Source organism: Oncorhynchus clarkii, chromosome 17 (assembly GCF_045791955.1).
Source record: "Oncorhynchus clarkii lewisi isolate Uvic-CL-2024 chromosome 17, UVic_Ocla_1.0, whole genome shotgun sequence".
NCBI lineage: Eukaryota > Metazoa > Chordata > Actinopteri > Salmoniformes > Salmonidae > Oncorhynchus > Oncorhynchus clarkii.
This window is the reverse complement of record NC_092163.1, coordinates 30,912,984-30,934,895: the sequence shown is the minus strand read 5'-3', so window position 1 is coordinate 30,934,895 and position 21,912 is coordinate 30,912,984. Positions and strand designations below refer to the sequence as shown.

The 21,912-nt window shown below is 40.8% G+C and overlaps 1 protein-coding gene across 1 annotated transcript in view; it reads right to left on the bottom strand.

The window, feature by feature from the left end:
- LOC139370689 (protein tyrosine phosphatase receptor type T) overlaps positions 1-21,912 on the bottom strand; it is a 435,744-nt gene that overhangs the window by 22,261 nt on the left and 391,571 nt on the right. Inside the window, exon 21 of the mRNA XM_071110314.1 lies at positions 12,706-12,793. Coding sequence (XP_070966415.1) covers positions 12,706-12,793 — 88 coding nt within the window. The remainder of the gene's footprint in view (positions 1-12,705; positions 12,794-21,912) is intronic.

Here is a 21,912-nt window from a genome sequence, read left to right as displayed (position 1 = left end):
ACTATGGGCCCTGGTCAAAAGTAGTGCACTATGGGCCCTGGTCAAAAGTAGTGCATTGTACATGGAAAAGGATGCCATTTGAGATGCAGCCTACAGTACATGTGCCACTACCACAGCTTTAATGCAAATCACACCCTAGCGCGAGAGACCGATTTGCAGTATTTTAATGGCAAAAGTATTTTAATGGCAAAAGTATTTTAATGGCACGATATCTAAGGAAGTCTCGAGCTATTGCTCGCCTGAGATAGAGTATCTCATGATGAACTGTAGACCACACTACCTACCTAGAGAGTTTTCATCTGTATTTCTTGTAGCCGTTTACATATCACCAAAGTTGTTGGTTAGGGGCTCGTAAGTAAGCATTTCACTGTAAGGTTGTCACCTGTTGACTAATAACATTTGATTTGAAAATACGTATTTGTAGGCATCTAAATACAAAGGAATAGAACAGGCGTGGAAGCTCTAACTCTGGCAATTGACTGTTAAACTCATGTGTACACTCGCAATGACTGCCTGGTATTGTGATGCAATCATTTCCATGGTATTTTGGAATGTTCTATCAACTGATGCTGTATTGCCATGGTAATGTAGAATGTTCATTCAAATGATGCCAACTGATGTGGCGTAAGCAATGGAATGTATTTTTTGTAATGTCAGCTGAGTTGACTCAACAAATCACAGCACAGGTTGAAGGGTACACTTCCTGCTTTTACTTCCTGGCATGGAAACACTTAAAATGGCTGCCAGTCCACCCAATATGCCATCATTGACTTGAGTGGAGACGCTTTTTCTATACATTCTTATTTCTACGTTTGTAGGTACCATAGGAGCATTGTCACTCTATATAGTACATTCAATTCATGGGATGGATTAGAGAGACGTACTGCGTTTTATCACCTTGTCAGCGAGATGATTTCCATCTCGAAATTGCCAAATGCGCAACTATGTCTGTACACACAGAGCACATGACTAATCTCACTGCATGATTGAATTAGTTACTTCTGTGGGGGGGAAAAAATAACAAATTAGACATGCTATGCTGTTTTTACTTAGAGAATTGTCTTTTGTTATATCCTAGTGTTTTTTTCTAACCTGATACAAACTTGTCTTTGTGCGACTTAGTCATAAGACTTGACGTATAGCTAAGATCGCAGCATGTGACACATCCTGTGTTTTTACTATCTGCAGGAACTCAGCTGTGTGGAAACTTGCAGAAAGGACCACATTTATAGTGTGAGCTGTGGCAAATGCAGTTAGACTGTTGAGCCCTCGTGCCATCTTAATCTGCACAGACCAACTAATCGCCTTTTACACACTATGTTCCCTGACCCTGTTCACACACATCTGCTAACTGCCATATAGACAGAGGTTGTACTTTTCTATTAAAGCTGAGATCCAACTCTGTTCGTTGGGCCCTTAACTCTGCACCATTGAGTGATTGTTAACTGCTCCATTTTTGCAAATAAAGTAGTTGATTTAAGAATCTACAGTCTCTCTTCCTTTTGGTTATAATTTCCACAACACTTCAACCACAACATCTACCTTTCGCTCTACAAACACATGACCCATTACTGTTATTTTGACATGTGAAATCTTGAGCTGGACTCCACAGGGCTTCTGCTTGGCAATTAAGGGAGTGATGGCGATGGTGGTGGCGGCGGGGCCCATGAGAGGAGGAAAAAAAGGACGTGATGATGATGATGGGATGATGTGTAACACACTGATCCCTTCTCACTTTGATCTGTGGTATGCAAATGTAGGAGCGCTGCAGCACATTTCCTGACTGATCTGACGCTCCTGGATGATAGGCCTAGCAGCATTCCAATAAGGCATGTACTGAGGACGATAACTTCATATCTGCGCTTATCAGAGATGTCAGCCTATACTCCAAGGTTGTGTTCTTGCTGATCTATATTTACTGGGTGATGACAGTTAAAAAACAAAATTCCATTGGTTGGCTGAGCGACCATCCTCTCCCTACCTCTCCTCTCGCGTGAGCCAGGACACTGGGTGAGGGCTGGCAGGGGGTTGTGTGAAGGTGGCGCCACAGAGGACCCTGCCCACACAAGGGTTCCCTGTGCAGGCCTCCAGGCTATAACACCTATACATCTTAAGCACCACAGGCCTCAAGCACAATCCCAATAAAGACATCCCTAGCCCAGTCCTCAAACGGAAGGTTTGTGAACTCATTACCGATTTATGCTACCGATTCCTCAGCTGAACTCTTTTTGTAAAAGTTTGGTGCAGGCCTGCAGGGGGCATGTTAACTTTTCTAAAACTTTAATTCTGCAGAGCAGCTTGGACCATATGAACTTGAGTAAGAGGCATATCTGATTTTGTACACTAAATATCTATCGTCGTTGACTATTGTCGATCAAAATCTGTATTTTACTGAGACCAACAGATTATCATAATCTCTGTTTCACAGTCTATGTCATGGAGAAAGGATTACAGTGAAAACGTAGACACGTTAAAAACACAACAGTATCGGATTTGAATTGCTGATCGAGTGGACCTGCCTTCTCCCGGTAACGCATGGTATGTCACAGCTCCATTAATCATTAAAGCCCATGTTTTCCCCACAGAATTTATAGATAGCCACTAAACTGTCAACGTGGCTGAATGCATTATGGACTTTAACCTGTTAAGCTCTGACGCCTTCTGGCAGCATTTTCTAAACCACACATAATATTGTATACTACCTTCATAAAGTAAATGTCGGTTTCAAAAGTCCTACAAACACATATGACCTAATGGTGACGCATGCACAAATTCCCATAGGAACACAGCCATTTTAAAAGTGCAGGGCTTGTGCAAAGTCGTTTTTCATATTGCAGGAATGACATGAGGAGAAAGCTGAAGTCTCTACCTATTTATTGATGTAAATATATCCTCTGTCTGATTCCCAGTTCGTCCACGAGATAGCAATAGGAGATCACATGACGTCTCTTGGCCACTTGAAACCAGTTGTGTCTGGTTTGGGTAGTGAGACATTGTGCCATAATGGCTACTCAGATGTTCAAGCCTGACATCTTAAAATCACTCAAGCAATCAGGGCTTTCAAATCATCTCAAAAAAGACAAACCGATGAGGAAACTTCAAACCTCTTTTCCCATGTACTTTTCCTATTGTAGACATCTGTGATAGATCAACGGTGCATGTGGAGGATACATACACGTTGGAGAAGGAAATGCATTGCTTTACAATGACCATCAAGGTGTACCCTTTCAATGCAAACTAAATGTTTACACTTTTGGTGAATTTAGCGACATTGCATATGGGATTTATGGCCTTTATGTGGAGGCAGCGGGGGGCTAAATTCGGATAATTGCGAGCAGAAAGATTTGAGTTTGATTTACAAAAAGACAAGGGCTGTAGCTTTCAAATGATATTTCACGGTACTGGGTCCAAAACAATTGCTCAGAGTTTAACAGGGTTGATTTAAACTATTAAAGTCAGACCTCCTGGAGGTTCCACTGTCAAACTGACAGAATGTTGTTTGTGCCGCATGCTGGTAGTTGGATGATCCGGTTTAACCCTATTCTGCAGTTCAGAGATTAGACTGCCATGAAGTGTACCTGAGAGATGCCGCATGTTTCATCAACAACACTAACTGTTGACTTTGACCCCATTCAACGAGAAGTCCATGTTTGGACAAGTACAGTATCATTCAGATCGGGAATGGATTACAGCCAAGGAAGTGTATTAGCAAGAGAAGGAGGTGGGGGTCTTTGCCCAATAGGAAATATATAAATGTACTGTTAAAATATACTGCAGGAAGATATATTAGACTCTTTTGTAAGCTAGACAGTCTAAGGGTCAAGTTTAGAGTTTTATTCGCCACGTGCACAGGATTCTTAGCGCGAACCATCGCATTTAACCACAGAAAGGTGGCTGGGAATATGGCCGAATACAAACACTGCAGTTATTCCCTCCGTAATGCAATCAAACAGGCAAAACGTCAGTATAGAGACAAAGTGGAGTAGCAATTTAAAGGCTCAGACACGAGATGTATGTGGCAGGGTCTACAGACAATCATGAACTACAAAAGAAAAACCAGCCAAGTCACAGATACCGACGTCTTACTTCCGGACAACCTAACTTCCTGACGGGCCGCTGCCAGGTGGTGAAGGTAGGAAACAACACCTCCACTTCGCTGATCCTCAACACTGGGGCCCCACAAGGGTGCGTGCTCAGCCCCTTCCTGTACTCCCTGTTCATCCATGACTGCGTGGCCACGCACGCTTCCAACTCAATCATCAAGTTTGCATATGACACAACAGTACCAGCCTGACACAGCCTGATTACCAACAATGACGAGAGCCTACAAGAAGGAGGTGAGGGCCCTGGGTGTGTGGTGCCAGAAAATAACCTCTCACTCAATGTCAACAAAACAAAAAAGCTAATTGTGGACTTCAGGAAACGGCAGAGGGAGCACCCCCCTATCCACATCAACGGGACCGAAGTGGAGAAGGTGAAAAGCTTCAAGTTCCTCGGCATACACGTCACTGACAAACTGAAATGGTCCACCCACACAGACAGTGTGGTGAAAAAGGCGCAACAGCGCCTGTTCAACATCAGGAGGCTGAAGAAGTTTGGCTTGTCACCTAAAACCCTCACAAACTTCTACAGATGCACAATTGAAAGTATCCTGTCGGGCTGTATCACCACCTGGTATGGCAACTGCACCACCTGCAGCTCTCCAGAGGGTGGCGCGGTCTGCCCAACGCATCACCGGGGGCAAACTACCTGCCCTCCAGGACACCTACAGCACTAGATATTACAGGAAGGCCAGAAAGATCATCAAGGACAACAAAGACCCGAGCCACTGCCTGTTTACCCCGCTATTATCCAGAAGGCAAGGTCAGTACAGGAGCATCAAAGCTGGGACCGAGAGACTGAAAAACAGCTTCTCTCTCAAGGCCATCAGACTGCTAAATAGCCATCACTAGCACATTAGAGGCTGCTGCCATATACACAGACTTGAAATCACTGGCCACTTTAATAATGGAACACTGGTCAATTTTTTTAGATATTTTTTTTAACGTATTTTGCATTACTCATCTCATATGAACAGTTGAAGTCGGAAGTTTACATATACCTTGGCCAAATACATTTAAACTCAGTTTATCACAATTCCTAACATTTAATCATAGTAAAAATTCCCTGTCTTAGGTCAGTTAGGATCACCACTTTATTTTAAGAATGTGAAATGTCAGAATAATAGTAGAGAGAATTATTTATTTCAGCTTCTATTCCTTTCATCACATTCCCAGTGGCTCAGAAGTTTACATACACTCCATTAGTAGCATTGCCTTTAAATTGTTTAACTTGGGTCAAACATTTTGGTTAGCCTTCCACAAGCTTCCCACAATAAGTTGGGTGAATTTTGGCCCATTTTTCATAGCTGGTGTAACGGAGTCAGGTTTGTAGGCCTCCTTGCTCACACACGCTTTTTCAGTTCTGCCCACAAATTTTCAACAGGATTGAGTTCAGGGCTTTGTGATGGCTATTCCAATACCTTGACTTTGTTGTCCTTAAGCCATTTTGCCGCAACTTTGGAAGTATGCTTGGGGTCATTGTCCATTTGGAAGACCCACTTGCGACCAAGCTTTAGAAATTACCTCACTGCTGGAGCTAGAAACACAAGCATTTCACTACACCAGCAATAACATCTGCTAAACACGGGCATGTGACCGATAAAATTTGATACAACAAGTGTTTTTTAAATTTTCATTTAACCCTTATTTAGCGAGGGAAGTCAGTTATGAACAAATTCTTATTTACAATGATGGCCTACCGTCATTGAAAAAACAGGTGTAAAACAGTGCAGTGAAATTCTTACATTGATAGCTTTTTTCCAACAATGCAGTGATAATAATATAGACAATAGAAAATGTAATAAAATAAAAAAATAAAAAAATGTCAGGTCAGTGCCAGTATCTTATTCAATGTGCAGGGGTACTGATGTGGTTGAGGTGGGTTTACATATAAAGTGACTGGTAGTAGGATATACACGGAAAAACGGCTGAAAAGTGACTGGTAGCAGGGATATATAAAAACTTACGGTAATATACAGAGGGGCAAAAAAGTATTTAGTCAGCCACCAATTGTGCAAGTTCTCCCACTTAAAAAGATGAGAGAGGCCTGTAATTTTCATCATAGGAACACTTCAACTATGACAGACAAAATGAGAAAAAAAATCCAGAAAATCACATTGTAGGATTTTTAATAAATTTATTTGCAAATTATGGTGGAAAATAAGTATTTGGTCAATAACAAACGTTTCTCAATACTTTGTTATATACCCTTTGTTGGCAATGACAGAGGTCAAAAGATTTCTGTAAGTCTTCACAAGGTTTTCACACACTGTTGCTGGTATTTTGGCCCATTCCTCCATGCAGATCTCCTCTAGAGCAGTGATGTTTGGGGGTTGTTGCTGGGCAACATGGACTTTCAACTCCCTCCAAAGATTTTCTATGGGGTTGAGATCTGGAGACTGGCTAGGCCACTCCAGGACCTTGAAAAGCTTCTTACGAAGCCACTCCTTCGTTGCCCGGGCGGTGTGTTTGGGATCATTGTCATGCTGAAAGACCCAGCCACGTTTCATCTTCAATGCCCTTGCTGATGGAAGGAGGTTTTCACTCAAAATCTCACGATACATGGCCCCATTCATTCTTTCCTTTACACGGATCAGTCGTCCTGGTCCCTTTGCAGAAAAACAGCCCCAAAGCATGATGTTTCCACCCCCATGCTTCACAGTAGGTATGGTGTTCTTTGGATGAAACTCAGCATTCTTTGTTCTCCAAACACGACGAGTTGAGTTTTTACCAAAATGTTCTATTTTGGTTTCATCTGAACATATGACATTCTCCCAATCTTATTTTGGATCATCTAAATGCTCTCTAGCAAACTTCAGACAGGCCTGGACATGTACTGGCTAAGCAGGGGAACATGTCTGGCACTGCAGGATTTGAGTCCCTGGCGGCATAGTGTGTTACTGATGGTAGGCTTTGTTACTTTGGTCCCAGCTCTCTGCAGGTCCTTCATTAGGTCCCCCCGTGTGGTTCTGGGATTTTTGCTCACCGTTCTTGTGATCATTTTGACCCCACGGGGTGAGATCTTGCATGGAGCCCCAGATCGAGGGAGATTATCAGTGGTCTTGTATGTCTTCCATTTCCTAATAATTGCTCCCACAGTTGATTTCTTCAAACCAAGCTGCTTACCTATTGCAGATTCAGTCTTCCCAGCCTGGTGCAGGTCTACAATTTTGTTTCTGGTGTCCTTTGACAGCTCTTTGGTCTTGGCCATAGTGGAGTTTGGAGTGTGACTGTTTGAGGTTGTGGACAGGTGTCTTTTATACTGATAACAAGTTCAAACAGGCACCATTAATACAGGTAACGAGTGGAGGACAGAGGAGCCTCTTAAAGAAGAAGTTACAGGTCTGTGAGAGCCAGAAATCTTGCTTGTTTGTAGGTGACCAAATAATTATTTTCCACCATAATTTGCAAATAAATTCATTAAAATTCCTACAATGTCATGTTTCTCATTTTGTCTGTCATAGTTGAAGTGTACCTATGATGAAAATTACAGGCCTTTCTCATCTTTTTAAGTGGGAGAACTTGCACAATTGGTGGCTGACTAAATACTTTTTTGCCCCACTGTACATACTCATGGTAATATATACTGTACATGTAAACAGGAGTAAGTAACCAGAAGCAGGATAAATACTAATGGTAATGGCAATCAATCAATGGACAGCAGCGTAATGGAGTAATACATCTAATCAAAATTAAATTTTAGCAGCAGTGTAGGTTGTGTTTGAGTTGGTAGAGACCTGTGGATGGGCATAGAGTCAGTGTGGATTGTCTGTGGGAGAGAGAAAGCAGTAGTTGTTAGCCATTTAACAGTCTTATGGCCAGGGAATTAGAAGCTGTTTAGGAGTCTGTTTGAACCTTGAGGCACCGGTACTGCCTGCTGGTAGGGAGCATGGAGAAACAGACATGTCTCGGTGGCTGGAGTCTTTCGCAAATTTTCAGACCTTTCTCGTACACCGCCTGGCATGTACTGTACATCCTGGATGGCTGGGAGCTCGCCCCCAGTGATGGGCTGGGTCGTCTAAATCTCCCGGTCGCGGGTGGTGCAGTTGCAATACCAGACGGTGATACAACCAGTCAGGATCAGAGTATGTCAGCGGAGCTGGAGCAGAGTGTGCCCAATTTCACTGGAGCTTTGAAGCGGAATTCGCAAATGCTGGAGCGTCTGCCTTGTCGCCCGCTCCAATTTCACTCCAGTATCACTCGATTCACGAGCTCAGGGCATGCCCACCCCAGGATGCATTTGTAGTCTACTTGTGTGCTGCTATAGCTCCTTGCTTTAGCTACTGTCATGGAGTTCACAAAATATTTTCATAAAGAAACACACAGGTGCTAAATCAAGGTGACTTACAACGATGAGGACCAAGAGCAAGAGAGAGAGTGCGGTGATGTAATGTATTTGTTTGTTTTTATGTATTGTTTCTTTGTATTGGGAAAGAATGCCTTTACTGAAAAGCTATTTCGATGCGTTTATACTACTGTTGGCCAGTAGGGGGCAGTAAGACCTGTTTTCTTTGCACTGGGACCATATGCGATCCTGCACCTGTGTGTTCTCATAATTGAGAGAACCTTTCAAAGAGAAGCCATGTTCTCCTGTTTCATAATTTATCCTGTGTTACAGGTCAGTAAAGTGTGAAAATACACTGAATAGCACAATATAGTTGTGTAACTTGCCTGTTGAAGTGAATGTAATGGTTTTGAACAACATAGTAATTATATAACTTCATACTAGACAGAAAACAAGCATGTTGAGTGTAAAATGAAATGGCGGTGCATTCCTTTGATCTAGAAAAAAATGAATTGTTAACTCCTGAACATTTTTTTTTTTGAAAAAGACACTCCTGACAATATCCTTAGGGTTTAGAGAATTTTATGTTGTAACTGTGATGTTTAAGAACATTGTAATTGTTGTACTGTAAATGTTAGATAACCTCCAGATAGCTATTAGCTGGCTCCGGTTAGCTGTTTGTTAGCTCCGGTCAGCTGGCTTCGATTTGTGCTATGCTAGTCATGATCCAATAAATAGCATTAATGTCATTTGCAATAGTCTTGTCTTTCCATTAGCCCATCTTTCACTGGGTAAATGTATTTTGAGCATGGGTATAAAATAACTGAGTTATACCAGTCTTAAAGGCTTTCATGTTTTAGAGTCTATGGGGCTAGAGTTGGCAACAGTCAACAACATACAGTACCAGTCAAAAGTTTGCACACGAGTGCTCATTAAAGGGTTATTCTTTATTTTTACTGTTTTCTACATTGTAGAATAATAGTGAATACATCAAAACTATGAAATAAACATATGGAATCATGTAGTAACCCAATTTTCTTTTTAAAATATATTTATATTTGAGATTCTTCAAAGTAGCCACCATTTGCCTTGACAGCTTTGAACACTCTTGGCATTCTCTCAACCAGCTTCATGAGGTAGTCACCTGGAATGCATTTCAATTAACAGGTGTGCCTTGTTAAAAAGTTAATTTGTGGAATTTCTTTCCTTCTTCTGGCGTTTGAGCCAATCAGTTGTGTTGTGACAAGGTAGGGGTGGTATACAGAAGATAGCCGTATTTGGTAAAAGACCAAGTCCATATTATGGCAAGAAAAGCTCAAATAAGCAAAGAGAAATGACAGTCCATCACAGATGATCTCATCATGTGTGGTTCCCACCGTGAAGCATTGAGGAGTTGGGATGCTTTGCTGGTGACACGGTTGGTGATTTATTTAGAATTCAAGGCACACTTAACCAGCATGGCTACCACAGCATTCTGCAGGAAATACACAATCCCATCTGGTTTGCCCTTAGTGGGACTATCATTTGTTTTTCAACTGGGCAATGACCCAACACAACTACATGCTGTGTAAGGGCTATTGTACCAAGGAGAGTGATGGAGTGCTGCATCAGATGACCTGGCCTCCACAATCACCCGATCTCAACCCAATTGCGATGGTTTGGGATGAGTCAGACCACAGAGTGGAGGAAAAGCAGCCAACAAGTGCTCAGCATATGTAGGAACTCCTTCAAGACTGTTGGAAAAGCATTCCAGATGACGCTGGTTGAGAGAATGCCAAGAGTGTGCAAAGCTGTAACTATTTTGGATAATAATTTACATGATTCCAAATGCGTTATTTCATAGAGTTGATGTCTTTACTAGGTGGTCATCCAAGTATTTTTACTTAAGTACTTTACACTACTGGATCAGATGTACATAAAGAGCCGATTCGAAGTTGAAGCAGAAATGGAGGTTAGTAACTAACGATCTGATGTTCAAAAGTTTTTGATGATCATAAGAAATATAAAGGATATATTTTGTGCAATCAAAGTAAAGATAAACACCAAAATAATCACAAAATAGCAAAGTTGGGTCGGAGCTCTTAAGATGGCAGCCATACAGAGTACAGGACATCATAGCGGGTTCCTTTAAATAAGAATGTTTTTAGGTCTAATAAATTTGTCAATCATATATATTGTAGCGCTTAAGCATGAATTACATCCTATTAATAATAATAATAATTCGTAATTATACCCAATTACATCATATAGTTGTTAACACCCAGCATTTAATAACCTCACTGAATTGGAGCCTGTTTGTCTTGTGGAAATGTAATCAATGTTTCCTGAGAGTTTCTTTCTTTCTTCACATCAATGCCAGGTGCAAAAAAGCACCCAGTAAACATTGGGGAGGTAGAGAGTCAAGAGAATGCTAATCGTCAGTCTTTGGTCAATACATCAAGGGATTTCTACGGCAACGACTTCAAGAGAACCTCTGAAGATACTTCAACGTTACGTGCCGGGAATTAAATGGCAGTTAAGATATGAGCGACTTCCAAAGAGCTTGTGCTTTGACAGACGTGCACACATATGCAGCCCAACTTGAACTGAATCGACTACCGGTGAGCCGCCAGAGTGGCAGTTACCTCTTTTTTTTACGGAACTTAACTGGGATACTTATCATTCCGGGAGCACTCCTTCACACAACACCTTCTGACTGAAGGTGTTACGCATGATTCCAAACACAAGCTGACTCTAGTGAGTGACAGTTTGTGTAATAAAGCGCACAACACTCATAACTCAGTGGGGGTTGTGTTGTTGCCTCAGTCAATGGCAAAAGTGCAGTATTGGTTCATGTCTGAATCAGATTGCATCAGGCAAAGCCTACTCGATTGCTTTTCCCGGAAAGAGACGATATCATTGTAATGTCAAATTATGTTGATTCTTTACCCTTCAATGTGAACATACTATTTTCTTGACAGCTAAACATCTTTGCTCCCTCTAGTTTCTTGTAAACCAAAGTTCTATTTACTTGAGAAATCAATAATAAAATACAATATACCCAAAAAGTTCCAGGCCTACTGTATGTGATGACAACGGTCTGCCTGACAGTGAAGTTTCCTTCAACTTCATTTCAAAGGGTGTCCCATACATTGATCCAACTGCAACAGGATGTGGTCCTCTCTGAAAACACCTACTAGCGATAGCAACCAGTACTCCATTGCAATTAAATATAAACCACACAGAGTGAATGAAAAGCAGCCAACAAGTGCTCAGTATAAGTGGGAACTCCAAGAGGTGAAGCTGGTTGAGAGAATGCCAAGAGTGTGCAAAGCTGATAAGTCTGCCAAGAGCATTTTACTGTATGTACTCAGCTTTAAGAACTCCCCAAACAAATGACACTGTAGCAAGGGACTATTCCTGAAAAGAGGATAAAGACAATTTAAAGAACATAAAGGAATCTAAAAGATTTGTGTTTTGAGTGGTTCCGGTGGGCAGCTCTGCTTTACAGGATCGCCACCGATTCCTCCAGTCTCTCTGATATGTAAATGTTTGCCAATAACTCTGTTTATTTTGGTAGCAATGTCTACTGAATTATAAATGACCATATGGGAGGCTTTATGTTTACACAGTGTGTGGGGGGGAGCAAAGAAGAAATGTAATTGAAAGTGCTTCCCTTTTCCAGATCAGATAACAATCTGTTACACAGTGACTGTTCAAGTTCGCAGAGTGAAACTTTCTAAAAAGCATTTTTTGGGTCTAACAATTAACTGTCGATCGCTCTTGGCAGACTTATGTTAAATGAAGATACCTACTGTACTCTGTGGTTTTTCCAAACTTTAATGAGGAGCATGCAGTAAGATGGACAGTTTCCATTACAAGCCCATGAAATTAAAACGTTTTGACCAACAGCAAATGTATCATAATTCCTGTTGGCTATCAGCATGTGACAAGCTTTTTCATTTTAGAGCAATGTTTTATTTAAAAGCCTTCACTTGTAGGAAGTGTCTTGCCAGTGACATCTAAACCCTTAATAAAAAAGTTATGTCCTTGGGACAATATGCTTTTCTTGTATCACATTAATTGGGGCCTTGGGTTCTCTAACAATATGACAGTGTCGACGGCCTCGTAGACTCCACTGTTTTCAAAGTCTGCGGGCTTAATTACAACAACCTTAAACGGTTGCAAATATCTTCTCTTATGAGAGAAGATTTAACCATTTCAAAGGAGTAGAACACATCTAGCTCAAGTCTACTATGAGTACAGGAGACTCCTCAGCTCTGAAAAGACTTGCGCAAATACACTTGTCTAGCTCAGTATCTGTGTCACTTCAGTACTCACAAGCGATGATGTTGCCATATCGGTTCTTGTTGCGGTTGTCATCCTTCTTGGCGGTCTCCCATGGGGCCGCCTGTCCTTCGGTCAGGCCCTGAAATCACATCACACACACTATCAAACATTGCTGCAGGCCAGTATGCGCGCACACACACAAACACACAGAAAATATCAACCTTGCAGTTAAAATAATCTACATGAGTATGTACAGTAAAACCATACTATAGCATTATCCAAACATTAGAGGGACAACAAGTAAGCAAAAGGGCCATGAAATGTTAAACAATGATTACTGATATAACTTTGTTTTGATGCAGTGGGTTGTATCATAAGATGAAAGTGTTACAAAGTGTTAGAAGACAGAAAGTCATAACATGAAAGGTGCCATTCTTCCAGCCACAATCTATTTATCGGTTTGAAATCTTTTGATTTGTTGACTCAAAGAACTGAAAAGAGTCTTGCTCACCATGTATTGCTCACTTTTCACTAATGGGCCCTGATAGAGGACTAGAGGTCGACCGATTAATCGGAATGGCCGATTAATTAGGGCCGATTTCAAGTTTTCATAACAATCGGCAAGTCAGTTAAGAACACATTCTTACTTTCAATGACGGCCTAGGAACGGTGGGTTAACTGCCTTGTTCAGGGGCAGAACGACAGATTTTCACCTTGTCAGCTCGGGGGATCCAATCTTGCAACCTTACAGTTAACTAGTCCAACGCAATAACGACCTGCCTCTCTCTCGTTGCACTCCACAAGGTGACTGCCTGTTACGCGAATGCAGTAAGCCAAGGTAAGTTGCTAGCTAGCATTAAACTTATCTTATAAAAAACAATCAATCATAATCACTAGTAACTACACATGGTTGATGATATTACTAGATATGATCTAGCGTGTCCTGCGTTGCATTTAATCTGACTGAGCATACAAGCATACAAGTATCTAAGTATCTGAATGAGCGGTGGTAGGCAGAAGCAGGCGCGTAAATATTCATTCAAACAGCACTTTCGTGCTTTTTGCCAGCAGCTCTTCGTTGTGCGTCAAGCATTGCGCTGTTTATGACTTCAAGCCTATCAACTCCCGAGATTAGGCTGGTGTAACCGAAGTGAAATGGCTAGCTAGTTAGCGCGCGGTAATAGCGTTTCAAACGTCACTCACTCTGAGCCTTCTAGTAGTTGTTCCCCTTGCTCTGCATGGGTAACGCTGCTTCGATGGTGGCTGTTGTCGTTGTGTTGCTGGTTCGAGCCCAGGGAGGAGAGGGACGGAAGCTATACTGTTACACTGGCAATACTAAAGTGCCTATAAGAACATCCAATAGTCAAAGGTTAATGAAATACAAATGGTATAGAGGGAAATAGACCTATAATTCCTATAATAACTACAACCTAAAACTTCTTACCTGGGAATATTGACGACTCATGTTAAAAGGAACCACCAGCTTTCATATGTTCTCATGTTCTGAGCAAGGAACTGAAACGTTAGCTTTCTTACATGGTACATATTACACTTTTACTTTCTTCTACAACACTTTGTTTTTGCATTATTTAAACCAAATTGAACACGTTTCATCATTTACTTGAGGCTAAATAGATTTTATTGATGTATTATATTAAATTAAAATAAGTGCTCATTCAGTATTGTTGTAATTGTCATTATTACAAATAAATAAATAATAAATAAAACAAATAAATACTTTTTTAAATTTTTATTTTTATTTTATTTTTTATTTTAAATCGGCCGACTAATCGGTATCGGCTTTTTTGGTCCTCCAATAATCGGTATCGGCGTGGAAAAATAATAATCGGTCGACCTCTAGTTAGGACTCGCCTGCTAACCATTTTGGATTCTGAATACCTCACGAGTAGGTATATACAGTACCAGTCAAAAGGTTTAGATCACCTACTCATTCAAGGGTTTTTCTTTATTTTTAAAATTTGATACATTGTAGAATAATAGCGAAGACATCACAATCATGTAGTAACCCAAAAAATGTTAAACAAATCAAAATATATAATATATATTTATGTTTCTAACTGACTGAGACATTGACAAGGATGAATATTCAAATATACAGTCTGTCAGAAGGACTCCAATAAATACATGAGCACATGATATCCCATGGTGTAACGGGACTTAAATGGAGTTGTTTGTCCTTCTCTGGATAATCTCAACTGTACAGAGAACATGACAATGTGACACGCTTGACAGCAAAAATTTGCTGAGAAGAGAGTGTTTGTCTGGTTAACAGGCTGCACAAGGGAGGCCATATGGACTGTGTGCTATTTTTGCATTCCTGTATAAAGGTCATAGGGGAAAATCTGTCACTGCCGCCTAATTTAAGCCAAATTGTCCTTTAGCGTCCATTAACGGATATCTGTGCTAAGATGCCGATACAACAAGCTTTCATTTGCACAGCTTTCACTTGCATACAACATACAGTTTAACCCATTTACCAGATGTTGATTCCTCATCGCCCAGTCAATTGGAAAATGGATTTGCTGTCTATCCCCCAAACAGGGAGTTTATATTAAGGTTAAATGTGAATGCTTTCACAGGGAAGCCTCCAATCCACTCCTTATGTTTACTTCCTGTTAGAGCTGTAATATCCTGTTGCCCATCTCTGTCTGGTTTGGCCTTGGCATAAACGGCGCTCTCTCTACCCTCTGTAATAACGCTGGCAGCTGTGAAGACCCTGAGACCTCTACTCCATCATGGCACATCGGTCTCCTTATTGAGCGTAAAATAGAGCTACTCCAACACTTGCTCAGTTCCACACCACTCTGGTCTGCACTGACAGACCGAGGATGATTGATGGGTACATTCTCATAGCTCTCTGTTTCTCTATATACTTCTGGACATTTCTCATATATACAACAGATTTGAGAAAGAGCTTTGCATGGAACAAGACCTATGGCATTCCCTTAGTCCCGAGAGCATATGTTACTGTTAAAGAAATAGATGAATTTGTGGCAGTTTGAATGTGTGCTTAACCTGGAATTCACCATAATAGCTGGTTAAAAAATTCATTGCTGTTAATCAACACAGGAAGTCTATGGTTTTACAAAGGAAAGCAGAGCCTTTTGGCATGCAACCTAAATCTGACTGCCCCCTACAATTGAGGGGTTAGATTGCAGTAAGGCCAAAGTGAGGAGCACCAAAAGAGAAACAGAGAAAAATGGGAGGGAGAAAGAGTGAGAGGGAAAGGGAGGGAATGCAAATGAGAGAGAAGGGGAGAAGAGATAGCAATTAAACTACATCCAACAGGATGTAGAAGACAAAACACTGTGCCCCATAATCACTATGTGGCTAATTGACCATTTAAATTGATCAGATAGGTTCCTGTGCTTGGGCTCACCATGGATTAAAGCAGTTAGTTTGTGTGTGTTGGCGGGCTAACAGCAATCACCCCCTTGAAAGAAACAGTGGGAACACAGTGGGAACAAAGCAAGGACAAATTTAGTGGCCTCCCTTATCAGATTATAGCGTTCACAGTGGAAGTCAGACGAGAGCACACAGACACTGGGATCAAAGGCAGAGAATGTAAAAAGTTATAGATACAAACAAATGGCTCAGTACTGCACCCCTCCAGACACAGACAGTGCGAGACAGAGAAAAGAAAGTGCTGCTTTCCCACTCCTGGAATAAAAAAAGACCCCCTGGTTACAGCTCGGCTTTTGTGCTTCCCTCTGTTCAAAACTGACAATAATACAAAGAGGCGGATGCTTGTTCAAGAACATTCAGCCAGTCAAGGTTTTCCCTTCATTCAAGCTCTAACTGTGTGCAAAGTAGTTCAGGTCGGTTGTGTATATTACAGTATGCATACAAGCTATACTTTTTTAGCCATGGGTATGGGTTCAGGATTCAATCCAAATGAGGAAATTATTGTAATAGAAATTAATGAATGAGGTAAATATGTATAAAAAATGGAATCCAACCATAGTCTCGAGCTCATATTCCTTTACAGCTAGGCTGGCTATCTGTAGAGAAAAGAAGGGTTGTATTAATTAATCTTGGTCTGGTCCACAGAATTATTACTGACTCAGCCCCCAGATATCTGGCTCAAATTTAAGTGTCTATCCGGTAAGAATAACTTTCTATACACCAACGCTGTTAGGTGGATCAAACTACCACAAAAACTTAAAGCCATACCTACCAAAACTTATTTTAAATCTAATGTCAAAAGCTGACTGATGACAACCATAGAATCATTTTCATGTCTGTATCTATGAAATGTATCTGTATCTATGAAATGTCTGTACCACAATGGAAGTAAGTAATTTACTTTAATATCACTGTCAACTTTTTAAAATGTGTACATTTGTATTTTTTTTTTACTGTCAGATAAATCAATCAATCAACTCCAAATCCATGACTCATGTAATAATGTGATTAAGTGTTTAGAAACAAAGATATCAGTGCCATGTTCATTAGGCACCAAACAAAATAAAACAGACCGAAACATGGTCCCTCGCTACCTGGACTTCAGTAACGCTTGTTTTTCTGCTGCATGCCCTAATGAACATGACCCAGGCCTGTACGCCAGTGTTTTGCAGTCCCGTGGCTCACTCTGGCTAGTGTTTATCCATTTATCGTTTCCCATCCGGTAATGAGAGCGAGTGGGAGTGAGGTGAATAATTGGATGGGGCTCTGTGGCCCCCTGCGGGGAAACGTTCAACTTCCCTTTTAGTTTGTGTTTGGGGAAGGGGGTATTGATGCTCTCTTCAAAAAGAAAACGTCCTAAAAGGAATCCCTTTCATCTACAATCAGTCTTTTTTTGCACATATTAATATTCTTAAAAAAGAATAAGAGAAAAGCTAGAGAAGAGGGAGAACTCCCACACTCTCATCCCCTGGTAGACGGTGGTGATAAGATGATGAGGCAGGGGTGTGGGTGGGAGACAGGGTCACTGAACGCAAAGAAATGTAGACAGGCAGAACATCCCTAGAGGAAGCATTGTTTCACCTGCAGCCTCATCATCATCATCATTATCACACGTCCGGACATAGTCAACACATACGCACACACAAATGCACACACAAAGGATCATATTCATAGTATTACATACATAGACACTTGAACCAAACCTTTGCAAAGTTTACATTAAAAGCCAAGAGGTTGGTTGCTCCGAGATGCAAAAACATTTATGCAGTTCTTCCACTTGTTCCAGTGAGTGGGTACTCCATGACCTTGTGTTTATCCACAGATGCCTATTACTCTGGGGCCATTAACGTCTTGGTGACTGGGGGGCAGTATTGAGTAGCTTGGATGAATAAGGTGCCCAGAGTAAACTGCCTGCTACTCAGCCACAAAATAAAATAGAATAGAATATGCATATAATTAGTATATTTGGATAGAAAACACTCTGAAGTTTCTAAAACTGTTTGAATGATGTCTGTGCGTATAACAGAAGTCATATGGCTTGCGAAAACCTGAGAAAAATTCAACCAGGAAGTGGGAAATCTGAGGTTTGTAGGTTTTCAACTCATAGCCTATCGAAGATACAGTGAGATATTGGTCATATTGCACTTCCTAAGGCTTCCACTAGATGTCAACAGTCTTTAGAACTTTGTTTGATGCTTCTACTGTGAAGTGGGGCCGAATGAGAGGGGAATGAGCCAGGTGTCTGGCAGATTGCAACGAGCTCATGACGCGGGTCATGTGAAAGTTAGCTTGCGTTCCATTGCTTTTCTACAGACAAAGGAATTCTCCGGTTGGAACATTATTGAAGATTTATGATAAAAACATCCTAAAGATTGATTCTATACTTCATTTGACATGTCTCTACGACCTGTAATATAACTTTTTGGACTTTTCGGCTGGACTTGCACTCGCGTTTGGATTTGTTTATCAAACACCCTAACAAAAGGAGGTATTTGGACATAAATGATGAACTTTATCGAACAAATCAAACATTTATTGTGGAACTGGGATTCCTGGGAGTGCATTCTGATGAAGATCATCAAAGGTAAAGTGAATATTTATAACGCTATTTCTGACTAATGTTGACTCCACAACATGATGGATCTTTGGCTGTTTTGGTCTCTGAGCGCAGTACTCAGATTATTGCATGGTATGCTTTTTCCATAAATGTAAAAAAAAATCTGACACAGCGGTTGCATTAAGGAGAAGTGTATCTAAAGTTCCATGTATAATAGTAGCATCTTTTATCAATGTTTATTATGAGTATTTCTGTAAATTGACATGGCTCTCTGCAAAATCACAGCATGTTTTGGAACTATTGAACATAACACGCCAATGTAAAATTAGATTTTTGGATATAAATATGCACTTTGTCAAACAAAACATACATGTATTGTGTAACATGAAGTCCTATGAGTGTCATCTGATGAAGATCATCAAAGGTTTGTGACAAATATTTATCTAGATTTCTGCTTTTTGTGACTCCTCTCTTTGGCTGGAAAAATGGCTGTGTTTTTCTGTGACTTGGTGGTGACCTAACATAATTGTTTGTGGTGCTTTCACTGTAAAGCCTTTTTGAAATCAGACATTGTGGCTGGATTAACGAGAATTTATCTTTTATCTTTAAAATGGTGTAAAATACTTGTATGCTTGAGGAATTTTAATTATGATATTTTTGTTGTTTTGAATGTGGCGCCCTGCACTTTCACTGGTTGTTGGCGGGGTGGGGCACTACCGTCCCAAATATCCCAGAAAGGTTAACCGGCCCTTGTTATGAGGTAGCATCCAAAATGGCACCCTATTCCCTATATAGTGCATTACTTTTGACCAAAGCTCTATGGGCCCTGGACTATATAGGGAATGGGCTGCCATTTGAGACGCAGCCTGGGATGAGGTCACATTGTCTTTTTCCATATTTAAAAAATAAATAAACTGTTCACACGCTGCATTAACATACAGTTGAAGTCAGAAGTTTATTTACACCTTAGCCAAATATATTAAAACTCAGTTTTTCAAATTCCTGACATTTAATCCTAGTAAAAATTCCCTGTCTTAGGTCAGTTAGGATCATATGTGAAATGTTGGAATAATAGTAGAGAGAATGATTTAATTCAGCTTAATTCAGTTTACATACACTCGATTAGTATTTGGTAGGATTTCCTTTAAATTGTTTATCTTAGGTCAAACTTTTCAGGTAGCCTTCCACAAGCTTCCCACAATAAGTTGGGGGAATTTTGGCCCATTCCTCCTGACAGAGTTGGTGTAACCGAGTCAGGTTTGTAGGCCTCCTAGCTCGCACATGCTTTTTCAGTTCTGCCCACAAATTTTCTATAGGATTGAGGTCAGGGCAATGTAATGGCCACTCCAATACCTTGACTTTGTTGTCCTTAACCTCTTGAGTGTAGGGGGCTGTATGTTGATGTTTGGATGAAAAACGTACCCAAATGAAACTGCCTATTTCTCAGGCCGAATCTAGAATATGCATATAATTGTTAGATTAGGATAGAAAACACTAAAGTTTCCAAAATTGTCAAAATATTGTCTGTGAGTATAACAGAACTGATAATGCAGGCGAAAACCTAAGGAAAATCCAACCAGGAAGTGCTGTTTTTCATGCCTTCCATGCCTTCCCTCCATTTAAAGGGATATCAACCAGATTCCTTTTCATATGGCTTCCACATGGTGTGAACAGTCTTTAGAAATAATTTCAGGCTTTTATTCTGAAAAATTAGCGAGAAAGATCACATCGCGTCATTGGATGGCTGGGTGCCAGCAGTGTTTTGCATGCGCGAGCAGCTTGGAGTAGACATTTTCTCTCTCACTCATATTGAAAAAGATATGGTCCGGTTGAAATATTATCGATTATTTATTGTAAAAACAACCTGAGGATTGATTATAAAAAACGTTTGACATGTTTCTACGGACTTTATGGATACTATTTGGAATTTCCGTCTGCCCCGTCGTGACCGCTCGAGCCTGTGGATTTCTGAACATAACGCGCCAACCAAATGGAGGTTTTGGTATTTAAAAATAATCTTTATGGAACAAAAGCAACATTTATTGTGTAACTGGGAGTCGCGTGTGTGTAAACATCCGAAGATCAAAGGTAAGCGATTAATTTTATTGCTTTTCTGACTTTCGTGACCAATCTACTTTGCTGCTAGCTGTTTGTAATGTTATGTCTGCTGAGAGAGATGTCCTAACATAAACGCTTGGATAGCTTTCCTTGAAAAGCTTTTTTGAAATCTGACATGCCAGGTGGATTAACAACAAGCTAAACTGTGTTTTGCTATATTGCACTTGTGATTTCATGAAAATTAAATATTTTTAGTAATTTAATTTGAATTTGGCGCTCTGCAATTCAGCGGACGTTGACGAAAATGATCCCGCTAACGGGATGGGTGCACCAAGAAGTTAAGCCATTTTGCCACAACTTTGGAAGTATGCTTGGGGTCATTGTCCAATTGGATGACCCATTTGCGACCAAGCTTTAACTTCCTGACTGATGTCTCGAGATGTTGCTTCAATATATCCACATAATTGTCCATCCACATAATTGTCCCGCCTCATGATGCCATCTATTTTGTGAAGTGCACGAGTCCTTCCTGCAGCAAAGCACCCCCACAACATGATGCTGCCACCCCCGTGCCTCATGGTTGGGATGGTGTTCTTTGGCGTTCTTTGGCCCCCACTTTTTCCTCCAAACATAACAATGGTCATTATGGCCAAACAGTTCTATTTTTGTTTCATCAGACCAGAGGACATTTCTCCAAAAAGTACGATCTTTGTCCCCATGTGCAGTTAAAAACTGTAGTCCGGCTTTTATATGGCGGTTTTGGAGCAGTGGCTTCTTCCTTGCTGAGTGGCCTTTTAGGTTATGTCCATTTTTACTGTAGATATAGATACCTTTGTACCTGTTTCCTCCAGCATCTTCACAAGGTCCTTTAGCTGTTGTTCTGGGATTGATTTGCACTTTCGCACCAAAGTACATTCATCTCTCGGAGACAGAACGCGTCTCCTTCCTGAACGGTATGATGGCTGCGTGGTCCCATGCTGTTTATACTTGCATACTTCTGTTTGTACAGAGGAACGTGGTACCTACAGGCATTTGGAAATTGCTCCCAAGAATGAACCAGACTCGGGGAGGTCTACAATTATTTTCCTGAGGTCTTGGCTGATTTCTTTTGATTTTCCCATGATGTCAAGCAAAGAAGCACTGCATTTGAAGGGAGGCCTTGAAATACATCCACAGGTACACCTCCAATTGACTCAAATGATGTCAATTAGCCTATC